At 37.9% G+C, this 19041-nt stretch overlaps 1 protein-coding gene across 22 annotated transcripts in view; it reads right to left on the reverse strand.

Annotated features, from left to right (window-relative positions):
• Window positions 1–19041, reverse strand: part of anks1b (ankyrin repeat and sterile alpha motif domain containing 1B) — an 810941-nt gene that overhangs the window by 13369 nt on the left and 778531 nt on the right. For 18 of the 22 annotated variants that reach the window (XM_072562474.1, XM_072562479.1, XM_072562473.1 and 15 more), the window contains 5 exons: window positions 15971–16150; window positions 12655–12783; window positions 12218–12289; window positions 9513–9596; window positions 5243–5380 (listed from right to left, as the gene is read on the reverse strand). In XM_072562474.1, coding sequence (XP_072418575.1) covers window positions 5243–5380; window positions 9513–9596; window positions 12218–12289; window positions 12655–12783; window positions 15971–16150 — 603 coding nt within the window. The remainder of the gene's footprint in view (window positions 1–5242; window positions 5381–9512; window positions 9597–12217; window positions 12290–12654; window positions 12784–15970; window positions 16151–19041) is intronic. The other 4 variants (XM_072562481.1, XM_072562482.1, XM_072562496.1 and 1 more) reach the window with 2 other exon arrangements.

The following is a 19041-nucleotide window of genomic DNA, read 5'->3' on the forward strand; positions in this document are numbered from 1 at the left end:
TCTGTATTATCATTGGAATGCTAATACAAAATTCTCAGGATTGGCTAGTATTCTTCCCATGTGTCCGTAGCTCTACTGTGTTCTAAAGAATAATCCTTCCCGTTATATAGCAAGGTTGCGCCCAGATTAATTGAGTTCATTCTAAACATTAATTGATCAATTCTGCAAGTCGACTAAATGAAGCTGCCATTGAACAGTTACACAGTTGCAAAGAAAAACTATCTAATCGCCACTAAGTTTTGTAATGCAAGTTGCAGGTTCTGTTAAATATATTAATTTGCATTGTTTTAGAAAGGAGGGATACAGTTTTCGGTCTCAAAAATTTATGCAACCTTAATTATAAGCTAGAAATATTAAAGGTTCCTATAAATCGGATTACAAAGTTTTGCAGTTTAAGATTAGGCGCATTGCAATAACCCTGTAATCTAAGGTTGTGGTTGGATCATCCTATAATTTTTATAACCATATAGTAATAGAAAGTCATATTCAGGGGGGTAGTAAACATTTCTAAATTTAACGTCATTTATCAGCATTATCCAACAATATATGATGTTGTTTGTGTTTTTTCTTTTTATTGATTCATGGGATATAGGTGTCAATGGTGAAGCCAACATTTATTTCCCTGCCTCTAACTACTCAGAGGGCAGTTAAGAATCAAGAGTGTTGTGGGTCTTGAGTCAAATATGGGCCTTACCAGGTAAGGATGGCAGTTTCCATCCTAGAGGACATTAGTGAACCAGATTCTCTTTTTCCGACAAATGACAAAAGGTTCCAAGATCATTATTAGACTCCTAATTCCAGATTTGTTTTGAATTCAAATTCCACCTCCAACCATGATTCAAACTCAGGACATTGTGTCTCTGGATTAATAGTCTAGCAACAATACTGCCAGGCCACAGCCTTCACTTGTACCTTACCATATATTTACTGTATATTAGCCCATGATGCATACACCAAAGAGTCAGATGAAGTTTATTTACAATTCAAATTATGTACAACACTATAGTATCACAGACTTAAACACAGAGTCTGGGTTCTAGGCTAACTGATGTTACTGTACATGATATGTACATAACCAAGTGACTATTTGCAGCCCATCTTAAAGAGTGGCTGAAGGGGAGCTAGGTACTTTTACAGAAGTCACATCATGATGTCATGTGATTACCTTAACAGTACTAGACTCTCTGATCTGATATAATGCCATAATAACGATAGAGCAAAGTCTAACGGTGCACTGATGGTATAGTTCTGGGGCTTGTTCAAAAGTGCTTTCCTGGGAGATTGAATAGTTCTGGTGGCAATAACCAATTCAATCAGCCTTTCAGCTAAGTTATTTTCTGCGAACTCTCATTCTGTAGCTTTGCATGACACCTATGAATTGATCGATTGCTTCACATAACTGTTGGCATTATGACAAGCACTCAGCTTGTGTAACCTGAAACTGACTCAAGCTTTGAGGTGATCTTTGAAGATCTTAAAAAAAATGGTCAGGATCTTTGCAGTCATCATCAGAAATACTAAAGGACTTTATTCTTCTTGGACGTTTCAGTCCCCAAAATGAGAGGTTTGACTGCTTGTTATTCTGTGTCATTTGCCTGTTGATCCATAAAGATTGATATTTTATTTAAATAACTGAAGTTCTGATAGAATATCCATAGAATGCCAAATCATTGCTTTGTGTTTCCTTCTTGCTCTTTAAAATGACATAATAAGAATTTGTATGACAGTGTAGTTCTTTTCTGTGCTTTTGTTTTTTTTATATATTGTGTTATTGCCCCTTCAAAATTGCAGTCTTGTAGTCGTAGGTTTTACCTGTATGTGACATTCACATTAATGCCATCACAAAGACTTTAATAAAAATGTGAGGAGCTAATTTGGAAGTGAAAGTGATGGAATCAGCTGATATTGGTCTTTTCAATGTGGAAAATCACTTTATGCTGTGATTGTTTTCCCACAATATTTTGTTCTAGGCCCAGCTCCCTTAGATTGGGGTTGTCCAGCAGCACTTTAAGTGCATTTTGTTTTAAAATTTGATTTCCAGCAGCCTTTCATTCATTTTTTGCTAAGGAGAGAGAGAGAGAGAGAGAGAGAGAGAGAGAGAGAGAGCGAGAGAGAGAGATAGCACATTCCCTCTGTTTCAGTACAGGTTGGGGCCATTAATTTTGGTACTTCAGTCTTGTTTATAGTTGTAACTTCAGCTCTCAATTGACGAGTTGGTGAGAAGGATTGATGACTGTTAGGAAAAACATTTCAAACCTGCCATTGTGCTATGACCTGTTCTGCCCTTAAAATCCATGTAGTGCCACTAGCTAGTTGTCACAACTAATTTTTAATGCTCACTTGTGCCAACATGATACCATTCATGGTGTTCTATATGTTAGCCTGTGTAACATAAACCATAGATGTGTTGTGTTCTATTGTGTCAGATATCTTGATGTTTATTTAAAGCAACTATTGATAAAGCTATAATATCAAACAATTACAGTGTTTTCTGCTTGCTAATGTTAGTATACATTGTACACAAAAAAAAACAACTGACTGCAGAGATTCCAAGATACAGAATGTGACTGACGTGTAGATCTTTATACCGAAACAACAGATACTGTTATGTTATCTTAACTGTCTTTCAAGATACTTGCCTGTCTGGCCTACAATCTATGCCACAATATAACACTAAGCAATATATATACCTTAAGAACATCATGGAATGAAGGTTGCCTCAGCTTTATTTAACTAGTGTAGCTATACAATGACAGTCTGAGTTAGCCAATTCTGCACAGCCTAAAGCCTTACATACGCAACAGACTCCTCTATTAATCTTAATGGCAACTCTGCTATATAAAGGACTCAAACACTGGAAATGATTATGCTTTTGAACACAGTTGAGCTAAGGACATATTATGGGAAGATACTCAAGTCAGAGTACTAGCATTCAATGATAATACAGAAATTATGCTTGGAATCATGTATTATGTGGACTCAAATATATAAGATGAACCTCCAAAATTCACTTATTCAAAGCAACACTAGTCTTTATTGCTCATCCTTAAAAAGGAAGTTTAACAAAAGGACATTTCAGAAGGCACTTAAGAGTCAAACACATTGCTGTGGGCTTGGAGGCTAGATCAGGTAATGACAAAAGCTTTTTTCCGCTTTAGGACATGAGTTTAGCAGATGGCTTTTTACGACAACTATGACTGCCATTACCAATAGTAGCTATTTATTCCAAATTAATTTGCTTAATGCAATCCACAGAGAGGTCTCAAGTCACATTTTCTCAAAATCACTAATCTACCACAATCCATCTAAATTCACCCAACCTGTAATGTACGAGTGATTGTTAAATATTAAATGTTATTTTAGTTGTAAAAATTTATGAAAAAAAATCATTCATTTAATTGTTTCTGGAAAGTGACAATTGTCATAAAATATGCCTTGAAAATATAAAATAGGACAAATGTGAATTTGAGGGTCAACTGGTTACAGTTGGCATATATTGAATAACGAGCAACAGACTGTGGACTTTGTCAGCTTCATCTAAATCAAATGCCTGCTTGTTGACTACACTTCTAAAGGAGTCCACTTGGTCACAAGAGACAGAATGTGATGTACCAGATATTGGTCTTTTATCATATTTGTTTATTCTTAGATAGGATGGTGAAAAAGACATTTGGTTTGCTTTCCTTTATTGGTCAGCGTATTGAGTACAGGAGTTGGGAGGTCATGTTGGTTAGGCCACTGTTGGAATATTGCATGCAATTCTGGTCTCCTTCCCATCAGAAAGATATTGTGAAACTTGAAAGGGTTCAGAAAATATTTACATTGATGTTGTCAGGGTTGGAGGATTTGAGCTATAAGGAGAGGTTGAATAGGCTAGGGCTGTTTTCCCTGGAGCGTTGGAGGCTGAGGTGTGACCTTAGAGAGTTTTACAGAATCATGAGGGGCATGGATAGGATAAACAGACAAAGTATTTTCCCTGGGGTGGCAGAGTCCAGAACTAGAGGGCATAGGTTTAGGGTGAGAGGTGAAAGATATAAAAGAGACCCAAGGGGCAGCTTTTTCACTGAGAGGGTGGTATGACTATGGAATGAGCTGCCAGAGGAAGTGGTGGAGGCTATTACAATTGCAACATTTAAAAGGCATCTGGATGGGTAAATGAATAAGAAGCGTTTGGAGGGATATGGGCCGGATGCTGACAGGTGGAACTAGATTGGTTTGGGATATCTGGTCGGCACAGATGAGTTGGACCGAAGGGCTTATTTCCATGCTGTACGTCTCTATGACTCTGCTTGGGAGATTCACAGGTCACCTGTATTACTCATCCTGGAGTGCCCTTGCGAAAATGCCAGTAAGCTGCCTTCTTCAACTACTGCAATCCATTTGGTGCCACTCCACCCAGTGTTCCTCTAGGGAGTGACTTTTATTGTTGAACTTTTCTTAGCTGATTTGATGCAACTGAATGGCTTTCTAGATCATGTCAGAGGGCACTGCTGTGGGTCTGAAGTCATATATAGGCCAGAATGGACAAAGGTGGCATAGTCCTCTTCTGAAGAATGCTAGTGAACCAGATGGATTTGTACCACAAAATGATTGCTTCATGATCATTATTAACAAGACCAACATGTGATTTCTAACTATCAGTTAATTGAAGTTAACACATAATTAGGCAAGGCTCACCTCGATCAGCTGTGATAGGATTTGAATTCATGTCTCTGAAGCATTTGTCAGAGGCCTGCAGATTACAAGCTCAGTAAAAGTCCTGCTTTTCTACTGTCCCTTTTGCTTTTATTTTGTGTTTAAAAGAATCTGAAATGTAATTTAATAAATTGCCAGGACTGAAATCTACATCGCAAGCTATAAAAAAAAATGTTCTATGCTACAAAGAGCAAATGTGTCAACTTCAATTTAATTTTACTCTTTTGAATACATTGATATAAATGTCTTCAGTGAACAATGCTGGTGGACCTCACCTATCAGAGCTTGAGTTGACTGTGGGCCAACAGAGACACTACTTTTATTCATTAGGCTTAAAAAGACAGGCTGTTTGTTTGCTCATTTTTGCACATCTCTCAGATAGTCACAACCCTTTGCAAGTGGTTTCACCTAATTACTCTACAAAAGCTGAAATAGAAAACACTGTTGGTTATTTTTCACCCAGCTCAGTGGCATAGAAGACAAAAAAAAACACACCTAAAAATTTTTTGCCAGTTCAGAAAAAAATGAAAAATGCCAAGAGACTGACCACATCAAACGCGCTGAATACATGACAGTAGTGGTAACTTGACTTTAAGTCTTTGGTGATGTAAGCAAAAGTAGAAAGATCCTCAGGGTCTTGAGCAGCGCAAGAAATGTTCCGAATTTCATGTTCTGTGATGATATTCTGCGGATGGTTAAAAGAATGTACTAAAATTAGCAGGTTCACAAATTACAGAATAAGACATTTGCAGGGCTGAACTAATACGTAGAAACGTCAGGACACATAATTAGGCAAGGCTCACCATTACACAGGAAGACATGATACTGCTTTGTTTGTGATGAAAGAAAATAATACTGGTGTGCCCGATTTAGGAAGTGTAACTTGTTAGGAGTCCGCACTGACTGCGTTAATTCTGTTTTCGTGCTTCAGAACACTGTTGTTGCCCCTCAGCCCGTATGACTACCCCAGCCTGGATAACATTATCTGGCTACATCAATTTCAGTTAACAGATGACAAATGCTCACTCACTAGTACGTTCACACAGCAGAAGAAATTTAGAATGCTATGGAGGTAGCAATGACAATTCAAAAATTCTACTGACTAACTGAAACCTCTACAAAACTAATCATAAGATGACTGAGGGACTTTTTCCATTTACTAAACTTCTTTTAAAAAAAAAATGCTCAAACTTATCTTTGCATGGTGATATATTTATACAGCTTGTTGCCTGAATGGTCATTGGCAATTAATACATTAATACACAGACTGCAAATTTTCAACTGGCTCCTGTCAACTTCAAAATGTTGGGTGGCAAAAGTTTAGGTCAGCTAACTGGAATCATTCACTTTATTGAAAAGCTTAAGTTTCTTGCCAAGTGAATGGAAATACTAAATGCCTTTAGCTGAACTGTAAAGGCATGTTTAAGAAAGATGTTCAGTTATAAATAGAGGGAGAAGAGATTTTCTGTAGTGATAACTTACATCTGAATCGCAGCTGCCATAAGGCAATTCTCTTTGGTTTTCAAATGAGCCCGGAAGTGACATCTGGCTATTATAATTATTAAGAATTAAGTAGGTTGCATCTATTTTCAAACAGCATTTCAAATCAGTGTAATTTGGTTATCTTTGAAACTTATTTTGATGAAACTCCACCATCCCAAAGTTCAAACAGTGCAAGAAAAGTTATTTGGAGATGCCGGTGTTGGACTGGGGTGTACAAAGTTAAAAATCACACAACACCAGGTTATAGTCCAACAGGTTTCACTGGAAGCACACTAGCCTTATGAGCGACGCTCCTTCATCAGGTGATTGTCTGCTGAAGGACAATCACCTGATGAAGGAGCGTCGCTCCAAAAGCTAGTGTGCTTCCAATTAAACCTGTTGGACTATAACCTGGTGTTGTGTGATTTTTAACCAAGAAAAGTTAATGTGTCAGGCTAACTTCAGCTTGATCTCCAGCCTGGGAAACGTTGACAACTATACTTGCAGGATCATCGGAGCTTATGCTTTCAGTGTTGAATTTAATACTTTATGCTGTTTAGAGCACATCTTTTCAAAACCACAACTCCAGTGATTAATAAATTCTGATCAGGTCTCCTACACATTGTATGAATTTCAGTATGAGAAAACTCTGGTCCAGGAAATTAGACCATTTCAGTTCCCAAAATATGGAGACCAATCTGTTTTTCTTTACACACTCTAAAGCAGCAAATCATTAAATGATAATATAATTTCTCATCATAACGCTTATTTAATGACTGGATTCCCCACACTGCCTTTCCAATTTCTCGTTTAGTGCTCTGCCACTGTTAATGCACTTGACACTAATATCTGTACAGATACATATGTCTTTTCAAATACCTTAAATGCATTGATTCCTGTGACAAGATTAGAGTCACAACAGAGATTGCTGATATGCACAGAGATCTTGATGCAGTGAGTAAAGTGGCTAAGGTTTTTTTAAATTGAAAGCTGAACAACATTGGCAAGGGCAACATTTGCTGTCCATCTCCAAATGCACTTGGAAAGATGGTGGTGAGCCGCTATTCTTGAACACTGCAGCCCTTCTGATATACCTAAACCGCTATCCTGGAGAGAGGATCTTTGACTCAGTAACAACCAAGGACCACTGATATTATATCAAGTCCAAATGATAAGTGGCTTGGAGGGGAATTTTCAGTTTTCATGCATCTGCTTCCCTTGTGCATTTCTTGGGTTGAAGTTGCAGGTATGCAGAAGGTGCTATTGAAGGAGTCATGATGAATTGTTGCACTGCATCTAACAGATGATGCACTACTCTTCCTACATGCTAGTGCTGAAGGGAAGAAATGGGAAGGTAGTGAAATAGACACCAATCAAATCAAGCCTTGGCTTACATGTTAATGAACTTCTTGAGATGTTGTTGAACCCATCCACGTGATGGGGAGTATTCCATCACATTCCTGACTTGTACCTTGTATATGGTAAGTATTGAAGAGTCAGAAAATGGGTTGCACACTGCAGAGTTCCCAGGCTCTGATCTGCTCTTGTGGTAGCCATCTTATTTATGTGTCTGGTCCAGGTATGTTTCTGAGCAGGTTTACCAGTATTTTCATAGTAGGGGAATTCAGAAATGGCCATGTCTCTGAGTGTCAAAGATCAATAGTTGGAATCTCTCTTATTACAGATGACCATTCCCTGGCATCTAACTGAAAATGTTCCACGATACCTATTAGCCAAACTAGTTGTAGATGTGAATGCAAGATTCAGTGCGAATGTGTACAGGATATATGGATGCTATTCTAAGGTAGGCTAAGTCAAATGGTGAAATTCACCAAAATCCAATAATTAAAGGGTAAAACAACACTCTGACCACATAGAAGTGGGAAAGGAAATAGCATGGAAATATTTGGTTAGCGCATAGCTATTATTAAGACTAAACATTCAGTCTGGAACCAGCTGAAGATAACAAAAAGTACTTCTGCTTTTAACTTAACATACTCTATTAATAATGGCATACCTAGGTTATAAGGGATTCTATTATTGACTCTGCACTACTGACACAAAGCTCAATAGAAATTCAGAAGCAGAAATACATATACATTGGCTGCTACTTTTCCTAAAATGTTGGCAGAAATGATAATGTTGGTTAAAGAGGGCTAACTAAATAAACTGTGAATGAAGAGTAGCAGATGAGAAAATATAATTAACAATATTCAAGGAAGGCATAAGATCACAAGCAATTACACCCTCCCCCCGCCCCCCAAACACACCTTTAATCCAGAGTAGCAGGCGTGCGCATTACTCTGATCAGAGACAAAAACCAGTGAATGGTGAACAATACAGCATGTAAGGTTATAGATGGATATTCTCCAGCCGGGTTTTTGTAAGCTCATAGTGAGAATCTTTAAAGAACCTGTCCTTAGAAGATTGAATGAGTAGGGTGACATCCATGATATAGTAGATGGTAACTGGTCTCTGGACAGAACAGTCATGAAAAGCTGAGTATTTTTCCCCATGCTTTATGTTTTTACAACTGACATTTAAAAACCCACCCCCTTCTTTGTTGTAGTATACTTTCCTGTAAAAATACTGCTTTATGACACTGGATCATCTCCTACAACCTCTTCCATCAGGGAAAAGATACAGAAACTTGAACACATGTACCAGCAGGTTCAATAACAGCTTTTTCCCTGCGGTTATTGGACTGATGAATGGACTGACTAACTTCAAATTATAGAGTGGTGCTGGAAAAGCACAGCATGTCAGGCAGCATCCAAGGAGCAGGAAAATCAACATTTTGGGCAAAAGCCCTTCATCAGGAATACATTCAAATAACTTCAAATAATATTTATGTTGTTAATGTTGATCTGGCCTCGTACATGTCCTGTGCAATCACCCTATGACCTGCATTTCCTTGCTTACTACTATCTCTCTGTACTGCTCACAAACAAAGCTTTTCACTGTACTTAGGTACACATGACAATAAATCAAGTCAATCAATAAACTGTACACATGTTAAAGAAATAAATGAATTTAGACATATTTTGAATACATTTGCCATATGTTGCAGACAGAAAACTTACCCATTATGTGCCTCAACTCTATTTGGCCATGTCAATGGGGCACTGCAGCTTCATAATTTCTCTCAATACTGATTTGGTTAGTGAGCAGACAGCTTTGTAATGTGGTCGGTACCCAACAGAAATTGGGCTGATCCTAGATTCATTCACACTTTGAAACATTACAGCTGACGGAAGAGTTTCATATTACTGTACCAGCCTCAAGTATATATGAACTTGGGTTCTCAAATATACCAAGAAAAATTAATCACTTGCCTTGTTTGCAGCATCGATGAACTTTACACCTTTATATGAGATTGAAAGTATAATTGTAGGAATCTTCTTCATTTGCTCCGAAGCCTTTAGGGAAACAAGACAGGTGAGTTACTTTCTGGGTAAGTAATGATTTTAGAAACACAAAACAGTTTTAAACAGATTGGAAGAGCATTACCGCAGCTCAATCCTGAAAAGTATATTTGAAAATGAACAAACAAACAAACAAAAATGGAAATTGCTGGAGAAACTCAGCAGGGCAGGCAGCATCTGTGGAGAGAAAAGAGTTAATGCTTCAAGTCCAATGGCCCATGTTCAGAAAGTATTTGAAACTTGATTCTTTAAACAAAATGACCTTACTCCATTGATGGTTGAACAATTTCGATGTTTGCAAAGTTAATGCTAGTTATTTAATTCAGCATAGTAAAGAAGCATAATGTTTATAGAACCTCTACAGTGTGGAAACAGGCCATTTGGCCCAACAAGTCCACACTGACCCTCCAAAGAGTAATCCACCTAGACCCATTCCCCTACTGTATTACCCCAGATTTACCCCTGACTAATGCACCTAACCTACACATCCCTGACACTATGGGTAATTTAGCATGGCCATTTCACCTAACCTGCACATCTTTGGATTGTGGGAGGAAACTCACACAGGCACAGGGAGAATGTGCAAACTCCACACACACAATCGCCAGAACCCAGGCCCCTGGTGCTGTGATACAGCCATGCTAACCACTGAGCCACGGTCCCACCCTCTGTTAGTCAGAAAATTTGCAAAAGAGAAAAGATCAGATACAAGAGTGCGATTGTTCCAAATAGATGAGGTCCCATGGTTGGATAAGAGGTAGTTCCTAGGTTGAATATGAGGTGAGATTTCTCCTGCACTATTATTAAGAGAATGTAATGAAGAGCTGCCAAGCAGCAGAGGTGGCTAATTAAGGTCTGCAGGCAGTCCTTCCTTGCGGACAGTCAAATCTAAGGACCCTCAGTTCTGCACCCTAAGCAGCATCACTGAGAGGAGTGGTCACTGCTAAGGGAATGGGGACAGTCTGAACATGCCTCCAAACAAACGCACCCTAAGAGTGAGCATCAATTCCTTTTCTTTTTCTGTAATCGAAAGGTTGGAAAACCAGGATGCTCTTGGGAAGCTTCTTCCATGTGACCACTCCATTCAATTGATGTGGGACTGCTCTGGGATTGGTATAATCCCTGTGGCCCGGGAAAGTAGTCTTTATTTGGGCACTTGATTATTCAAATCGACACTCCGCCCCATTTCTTGAGGCAGCTGAGCTACAATCCACGGTGAGTTTTGTCACTGAAAAAATATCCTGCAGATAGGATTGAATCCTACTGAGACAGTTTCCTGACACTCCATTTCCTCGCCCATTGCCTCAAGGTCGTTAAAAATTGACCCCAAGTCGCCTAATAAATGGACAACATCATGTATTCACTGACAGGGTATCACATCAGAAGAGTTTCTGGAAAGAGGGATTCAAAGGGCATTCGGTTAGCTAGACAAATCGAATTGAAACCATAATCATGATCTTGTAAAAATGGGAGATTAGGCTCATATGGCCTACTCCTGCTTCTAATTTGAATGCTCATATAGGAAGGATGAGGAGTATCAAAGAAGATCTGCAAATTAGGCATACAACAAAACGTGTTACATTCTTAGAGACTTTCAGCACAGAAAGGATTTATTCAGCCTTTAATATCTACGTTGTCTTTCTCGAAACGTTAGCAACCACACCGGCTCTTTTCTCTAAACCTTCAAAATGTTCATGCTCAAATAGTCAGCCAATTCCTTTTGAAAAGCTATTTGGGATTGTATGTACAAGATTGTTTCTGGTTGTGCATTGTGTGTTCTAATTCACCTCAGTTTTCTTCAGTTCTAAGAATAGCTTATTCTCATCGGACGGCAACTTATCCTTCCCACTCCTGTGAACATTAAGGATGGTAACATAACTCAGGGCAGCATGGCCGTCCCTTTAAATGTATTCACAGCTTCAATCTTATTTTGGCCGGGAGCAGCAATCAATTAATTTATATTCTGCAGGTTGTTATAACATTTCTGCACATTCTACCACCAATACCAGGAGGACAGATGCGTCTCCCCAATGTACTGCAAAGAAGACAGAGTCCTCTATACACATTTTTAAATCACTTCAGAACGTGATTACTCATTCTCACCATTGCTCCCAAGTATTCCCGAATGTTCTAAAACACATCTCTATTATAAAACCAATTGGAATAGCTGAAGGATTCTAATAACTGAAGGATAATAAATATCAATAATTCATGTCAGTTGCAGTGTCGAGTATGGAGCAAAACATATTGTGTAATGGAAAAGAGCAGTGCTAATGGGATGTCCCAATCTGGAGATGTTCCTGACCTCAGCCTAAATGAACAGGAAGTTTAAGGTTAAGGTGTTTGTGTCTCCCAGATTATGATGTTATTATGATCGTTGATAAGTTTCACACCAACTCTTGAACATGAACATCAATGTGCAACAATGCAATATTACAAACATTTCATCTTTTTTAATTTCATTTTTTTAAATTAAAGTTTTTACATTTTTAAAAAACAAAACAATCTTTGTCTAATGTGCACACTGATATGAATATTCAACAGGCAGTGCAGTTCCATTAACATAATGTTGTACTGCACAAATGTCACTGTGAAAACTGCAACAGACAACGTACCCGCATCTTAGAGCAGGCATCCTGTGTTGACTCTGTTCCTCGCAATTCCTTCACCAGCATAGATCCTAAATACTAAACATGAGAAAAGAAAGTTACATTTAATCCTTAGTATGTGAACGAGAATTCTGAAAATTCTCCTTGATAAATACTTTCAAATATAATGGTCCAAAATAGCTTTCTGCTATCAAAATTAATATTTTGACAATTAATTATCTCAGTATTTACCAGGGAGAGAAAAAAAATCTGCTGAACAAGCAGTCTACAAAATGGATGGAGGGCAAATAATGTGGAATAAAGTTCAAACAAAAAGCTAAGACAAATTAAAGTAGGTGACAGAGTTGCTAAGGAAGCATTAGAATACACATGTACAAAGTACTGTGTAGTGTGCTAACCCCAGTTTACTCTCCTCCCATTCCTATTATCTAAGAAGTACTTACATATGCTTCATAGTCACAGGACTGAAAGATCAGTTTTTCAGGATGATGTTGCCAATACTGTACAGGCGTAGATGACGTGGCTTCATTTGGAGGCCGCAGAGTGATTGAAGGCTCACTCCATTCTGCCTGCTAAATAAAAAAGGAAAATTAAACCAGAGAAATACAGAGTCCCTTACAGCTTTGGTAACGACACTTATAAAAGTCAGAAGTGACTTGTCAATTGATTTATTACTGATATTCATTTTCACTGGAGCTCCTTCCAAGGGAGGCACCTCAAGTCCAAGTGTGATCAGACTACATCCAGCACAAGAGGTGATGAGTTGAACCGATGCATTCAGAAACAATAATAAGGGTACAGAGTTAAATTTGGTAGGCTGATTGTCGTCTTTTTGTCTACTCCACTTTCAACACGTTATCCCAATGGTGCAAAAGATAATTAAAAGACTCATTTTATTGCGTTGTTTTCCCACAGCAGTGACACCACTGAAGAATAAAAATATCAAATCCTAAACTTTAAAGTTGCACAGCATTCAACATAGGAACTATTGACATTAGACATCTGGGCATTTTCGTTGAGGAATTTTAGGAATGCAAACTTCAGCTGCTAGGAAGATTAACCAAAGTACATTTATTGGATTAATTGATATTGTTCAAAAACAAATCAGTTGAGGAAATTGGAAAACTTCTTAAAATGTGTGAATAAATATAGCAGACAAATAGGTATCAAAGAAAATTTTCTGTGCTGAAAATGCAGTTACAAAATGGATGATGAGGTCAACTAAAATGGAAGGAATGAAATGAACAAAACTTATATAAAATCCATGAGGAAAAGAGACAAATATTCAGAAAAATTACAGTAGATTAGATGGATATCATGTATTGTGGAATGTTGATTACAGTTATGAAAGAAACATTGCGTGTGGGAACCTTTCATAGGAAATAAACGCAGTATTTTTTATTTTAAGAGAAGCAAGGTACCAGATACTGATCATTCTTTTCACATTGTTCATTTGTATTTTCAGAATGCCTTCAGCAAGATCTCAAGGAAAACCATGAGCAACAGCCATGGGAATCCATAGTACAGTGCAGACTGGATTAAAAAGAAGTGTGAATGTGTCCGCTAATGACAAGTGCAGAACAAGAAAGGAAGCTGGACAAGATTATTACCAGCAGCTATCCACTCAAAAATATCCATTGCTTCCTTACTGCATAAGATTTGGACATAGTGACTAAATGTAAATTTATTAAGTTTGAAGAAACACTATGATAAAGTGGGATAGATGATGCAGGCAACAGTCTACCACAGATTTGGATTGGTTATGCAAGTAGGATATCAAATGACAAACATTACCTTTTATAGCAACAAAACACTGTTTAATGAACAAAAGAGAGTGCCATAGCTATACAATAAGGGTACGAGAACTTTGAAGTGGAGACTTAGAAAGAGGTCTGGAAGTTACAGTAGTTGTGCCATTTTCAATGTCAAGACAAAATATGGAAGCAATTTGAAAGATAAATCAAATTATTACAAAATGCTGAGGTAGACATTCTCAACATAATGTTTGTACCTCCACAGAATATGCCATGGCTATATACTCCATTGAACAGACAAGCAGGCATGGTAAATGAGACACGCATTTTACAGGGCATTCAAAATATAACCTACAGTAGGCTCAGTCAATTGAATGAACATTAGAAAAGATTATTTGTTTTAAATTTTCTTTTTTGAATCTAAATGGGGGAATGGTAAGTATGCATTCCATTTATTTTTATATTGGCTAGGAGTATGCTTCTCACATTATAGTTATGCATGTCTTCAACATCCGTCTGTATGGTAAGGCTTAAGTTGTAAACATCTTATTGATGTGGATATGAAAAGGGTCAGTTCTGGATCTCTACCAAACTACAGATTATTATAAATACAAGAGGGAGCAAAAGAAGATTCCACACCAACTCTTTTCTTATTACAAGAGCGCATGGTGAACCTTCACACATAAATTTGACTTGTCAGAGATTATACATTTTCCTAGTAAGATTTGATCTAAAAGAGGTTCCAATGTAATCATATTACATTCATTCATTTTGAATTCTACTTCTTGACACAATATCTGCATTGATTTGGCACTAACTATCAAACATCCTCTAATGATGAACAGTGGGGGAGAGAGAGAAAGGGAGAAGAAAGTACAGTTTGGCTTGAAGGTTTGACTACAGAGGTTAGGAGTCAAAATCAAACCTGTGTGGAAGATTTAGTAACCTGATAACAAAACACACAGATCTGCAAGACTCCAGGCCACTGATTTACCTACAAATATGCTCATTAAAAGAGCCTAGAGAAGAAGATCAGTCATTGAGAGTTGAAGCAAAACCAAGAATTGCTGGAGAAACTCAGCAGGTCTAGCAGCATCTGCGGGGAGAAAGTAGAGTCAATGTTTAGGCCCAGTGACCAGCTCTGAAAGAGGCTCACTGGACCCGAAACATCGACTCTGCTTTCTCTCCACAGGTACTGCCAGACCTGCTAAGCTTTTCCAGCAATTTCTGGTTTTTGTTTCAGACTTTCAGCATCTGCAGTTCTATTTATATTATTAAATGTTGAAATCCCGGCATTAAAACTTTCATTATCTCTGCAAATAAATCCTTAATGATTAGCAAGTTCCTTGTGAACAAGCTGCAACCATTGCTCTGTAAGGTACTGATTTTAAATGCAAGACCTGTGCTTAACATTTTAGTAAGTGGGGTACAGGGAAAGTCCTTATATTCATCTGAAATTATATTTAGAATTGGTATAATTTCTACAATAACTTGGCCCCAATACTCTTAAAACAATGCTATTGATGACCATGTGTCTGTCATATGTCCTGATCAAATAAATACATACAGCACTGTCTAAGATCAAATTGTCAAAGTGTCAAACTATCCACATAATTACAATGTAAAACAGTGAATTTTATGCAGACAAAGACATGTTTTCCATTTTGTTTAGCCTTGGAATCCTAAATAAGCCCAAGCTCTCAATTACATAAATACTCGAAGATCTTACAAACCATACAGCTGAGGACTGCTACATTTCACCAAAATCAAAAATAAAACTCCTTTGAGAATCTGAATGAAATTGCTTTGGTATAAATGATGTATTAATTTATTTTTTTACCAAGTTACAGAAGAGACAGAATTGATAGATGAGTAGATAGTACTGGTGTACAGTATGACAAACAAACTCACAAAGAAAATAATCAATTATGAGGAAAGTAAGCCAAGCTAGTGCAAAGGGAACCCAAGGTTAACAGCCTATTGCATGTTATTCAATGCAATTTACCTGAGCCATTTGTCTTTCCAGTTTTGACCTAGGCATATCCTCAAAGTAGCTGTCATTGATTCGCCTTCTTGCGTCCCCTTGCATCATTAAATGGGAAGAGGGGATATCAAGAGAGCCACCAGTGTAAGTGCTTTGGCTAAGGGATGGGGAAAGTTGAGGAGGAGTGTTGTTCCCAGGGTCCTGTTCCAGAAGCAAATAGCAACGTATTAATTAATGTTATGATTTATGTTACTGAATCTCTCCCAGCCCTAATGGTTTAGTTTCTCAGTGTCATTCATGAGTGTGAAAGCTAAGCATTTCAAATTGATGAAACATTCAGAAAACATGTTTACAGCCCTCGCACCTAAATAATCTATCACAAATCAATGGATATCTCAGGTAGTTTTAATCTCGGCATAACACCAATAATCTAACAAGTGCTAGTTGATATAGATTTAATATTAAAGCACTGCTTTAGGAAATTTATTTCAGCATTAACACAAAAATGGTATAAAAATCAAATGTATGTGGAACAACGTTATGTAACATGCTCCTTAATGAGACAGACAAACTGGCCTCTCTTCGCTTCTTCAGGTTAAATATTTAAACTGATACTCATGAATCCTATTAGATAATCCAACTAAGATGATTTTTCTTCTCTCCCAGTCTGCACAGATAATAAGTATGCTCTTGCCAACCTGCTTACTGGCTCTAATTACATATTTTAACTAAGAGACATGTGACATTGGTCAAGCATGACTCCCCCTCTCTGACTTCCTGACCCCTCGAAAAGGTAGTGTCTGGCCTCAGCACTATGCCTCCCCACAACAGTACAGCTGTTGTCTTTCCAGTTTTGACCTAGGCATATCCTCAAAGTAGCTGTCATTGATTCGCCTTCTTGCGTCCCCTTGCATCATTAAATGGGAAGAGGGGATATCAAGAGAGCCACCAGTGTAAGTGCTTTGGCTAAGGGATGGGGAAAGTTGAGGAGGAGTGTTATTAGGTAGAAGGGACAAAAGTGGAGCAGATCAAACCTTCCTTTCACCTCTACAGCTATGTATTAATTATTCCCTGACCAACTGTGCCATAAGTGACCATTTCATTTTACAAGAAGCTATGGCTAAATTATAAACGGGCACTTTTTCAAGATTCTGAGTTGAAAAAGTCAGAAAAAAACTGAGGGAGGCAAATATCTAATCTATCATTATTTTTAGTGAAGTATTTTTATGAATATTTTTGGTTTTTCATGGTGATGGAAAGCAACTCTTTATTTAGTGATAGGCATCCCAGAGAAAAGCTGTTGTTACATTTGCTCTGTCCCTCTTCAACATTAACTAAAATTGTGCAAAGGTCCAGGAAAGAATCAGCTTCTGATGGCTGTTGTGGAACCTTCCAGTCTTGGGCAATCAGTAAAAGTTCCTGACTGAAGTGCAAAGACTTCCCTTGTATATTTATAAATGTAAAATATTGACTTTTACATTATTATGTTGATATCAAAAACACAGCATTCAATAAAGGATAATTAATTCACTCATTGTCAAATGCTTGGAGTATTAGAGGACATGATCAGGGGTTAGATAAATGCAAGCAAACAGCTTACAATTTTATCCCACCTATTATGTGACAAGATGCCCTAACAGTATTAATAGAGGCCTTGAGGAGCCCAAGTATGAAGGAAGAGGGTGCGATAGAATATTTGGGGATGGAGCAAAGAGCACAGTCACAAGTTCTAGATGTTGGTGAGGTTTTTGAAGGTGGGAGAGAGCTAGTAATCCTGGAAATATTGGGCAGGGAAACTGGCAGCTGGAAATTTCAAAAAGTGGGAGCTGCAAAACAAAAAAAAAGGGAATATGGACTTTGAAATCAATACAGGTTGGGATCAAGATTGAATGAAGTTCATTGAACAGATGGATAATTGGAGTATGGAATCGCTTATGACTGAGAGAGCTGTGCTGAATCGTACTTCAATTAGACAAATTATGTTAAGAAACAGGCTTGGGTGACGGATTCAGTTGTATTGGGGGGATTTTGGGGGTAAACGAAGGGGGCTGTGGTCTCCAATTTGAGACATTTGGAGCGAGTACCTTTCAACTACAGACGTGGAAAACTTCCAGCCAGGTTCAGAGTTACAGGACACTGAAGTTGTTTGCCATGAGATTGCATCTGAATAAATAACTGAGAGATGGACTGAATGAGTGCCAGCAGCAATGGTGGACAAACAGACTGGTTTTATTCTTGTCACTGCTGAGCTTTTGGAAGTTATGGCTTACCCATAACATATTTACTGACATACTTGAAGTTGTAGGTAGAAATGAAGAGGGAGGGTTAGACTAATTAGCTGTTCCTGCATTTTCCAATAATGTCATGGAAAGACATTAGGATCAGCATTTATTCAACCATTCTAAGAAAATAAGACTGTTCATTTTGCCAATTCTGCTGGCTACTTGTGCAGAGGTCTCTCGGTGGATGCTGCAGTTACCATGGATATGAATTACCTGCAGTCCTGCAAGCCAATCCTTACTTAAAACTTTCAAAGACCTTGGCAAATCTTTTTCCAATCAGTGAGAGTTTCACACTGTCCCAACGAGCAAAAGTACCAAAAGCAATATATTTGTGGAAGTAAACCTGTTCTTCCAGTCATCCACTCAATTTCATTGAGAGATAAAAATGAAACACATGGCATGCTTTTCTTCACAGATGGTCAGTTAATGTCACTGATGGGAGACCGTAAGAACCAAAGTAAATTATCAAAGTACCTGCTTAAAACCTCCTTCCTTACAAATGGAAGCCTTTACATTAAGCATAGCATCAAAGAAATAGTCCATGACAGAAGTTGTGGAACTGGTATCATTTGACTGAAATTGTCAATTAAAAACTCTGACTGATTAACTGTTTCCTAGGTCAGATTCAAGAAACAATTGGCATTGAATATTTTCTAAAAATCTATTTTTGGGATTTTTGTTTCCCTTTGCACCCTGAGGACATCTAAGATGAATTCATTGACAGATATTATGCAAAGAAAACTACAAATCTAAGGGCTATGAAATTGTGACATGTGCTAATTACGGGACTGGTGAGGAGGGAGACCAGAG

The sequence above is a fragment of the Chiloscyllium punctatum genome, chromosome 44, assembly GCF_047496795.1.
Source record: "Chiloscyllium punctatum isolate Juve2018m chromosome 44, sChiPun1.3, whole genome shotgun sequence".
Lineage (NCBI taxonomy): Eukaryota > Metazoa > Chordata > Chondrichthyes > Orectolobiformes > Hemiscylliidae > Chiloscyllium > Chiloscyllium punctatum.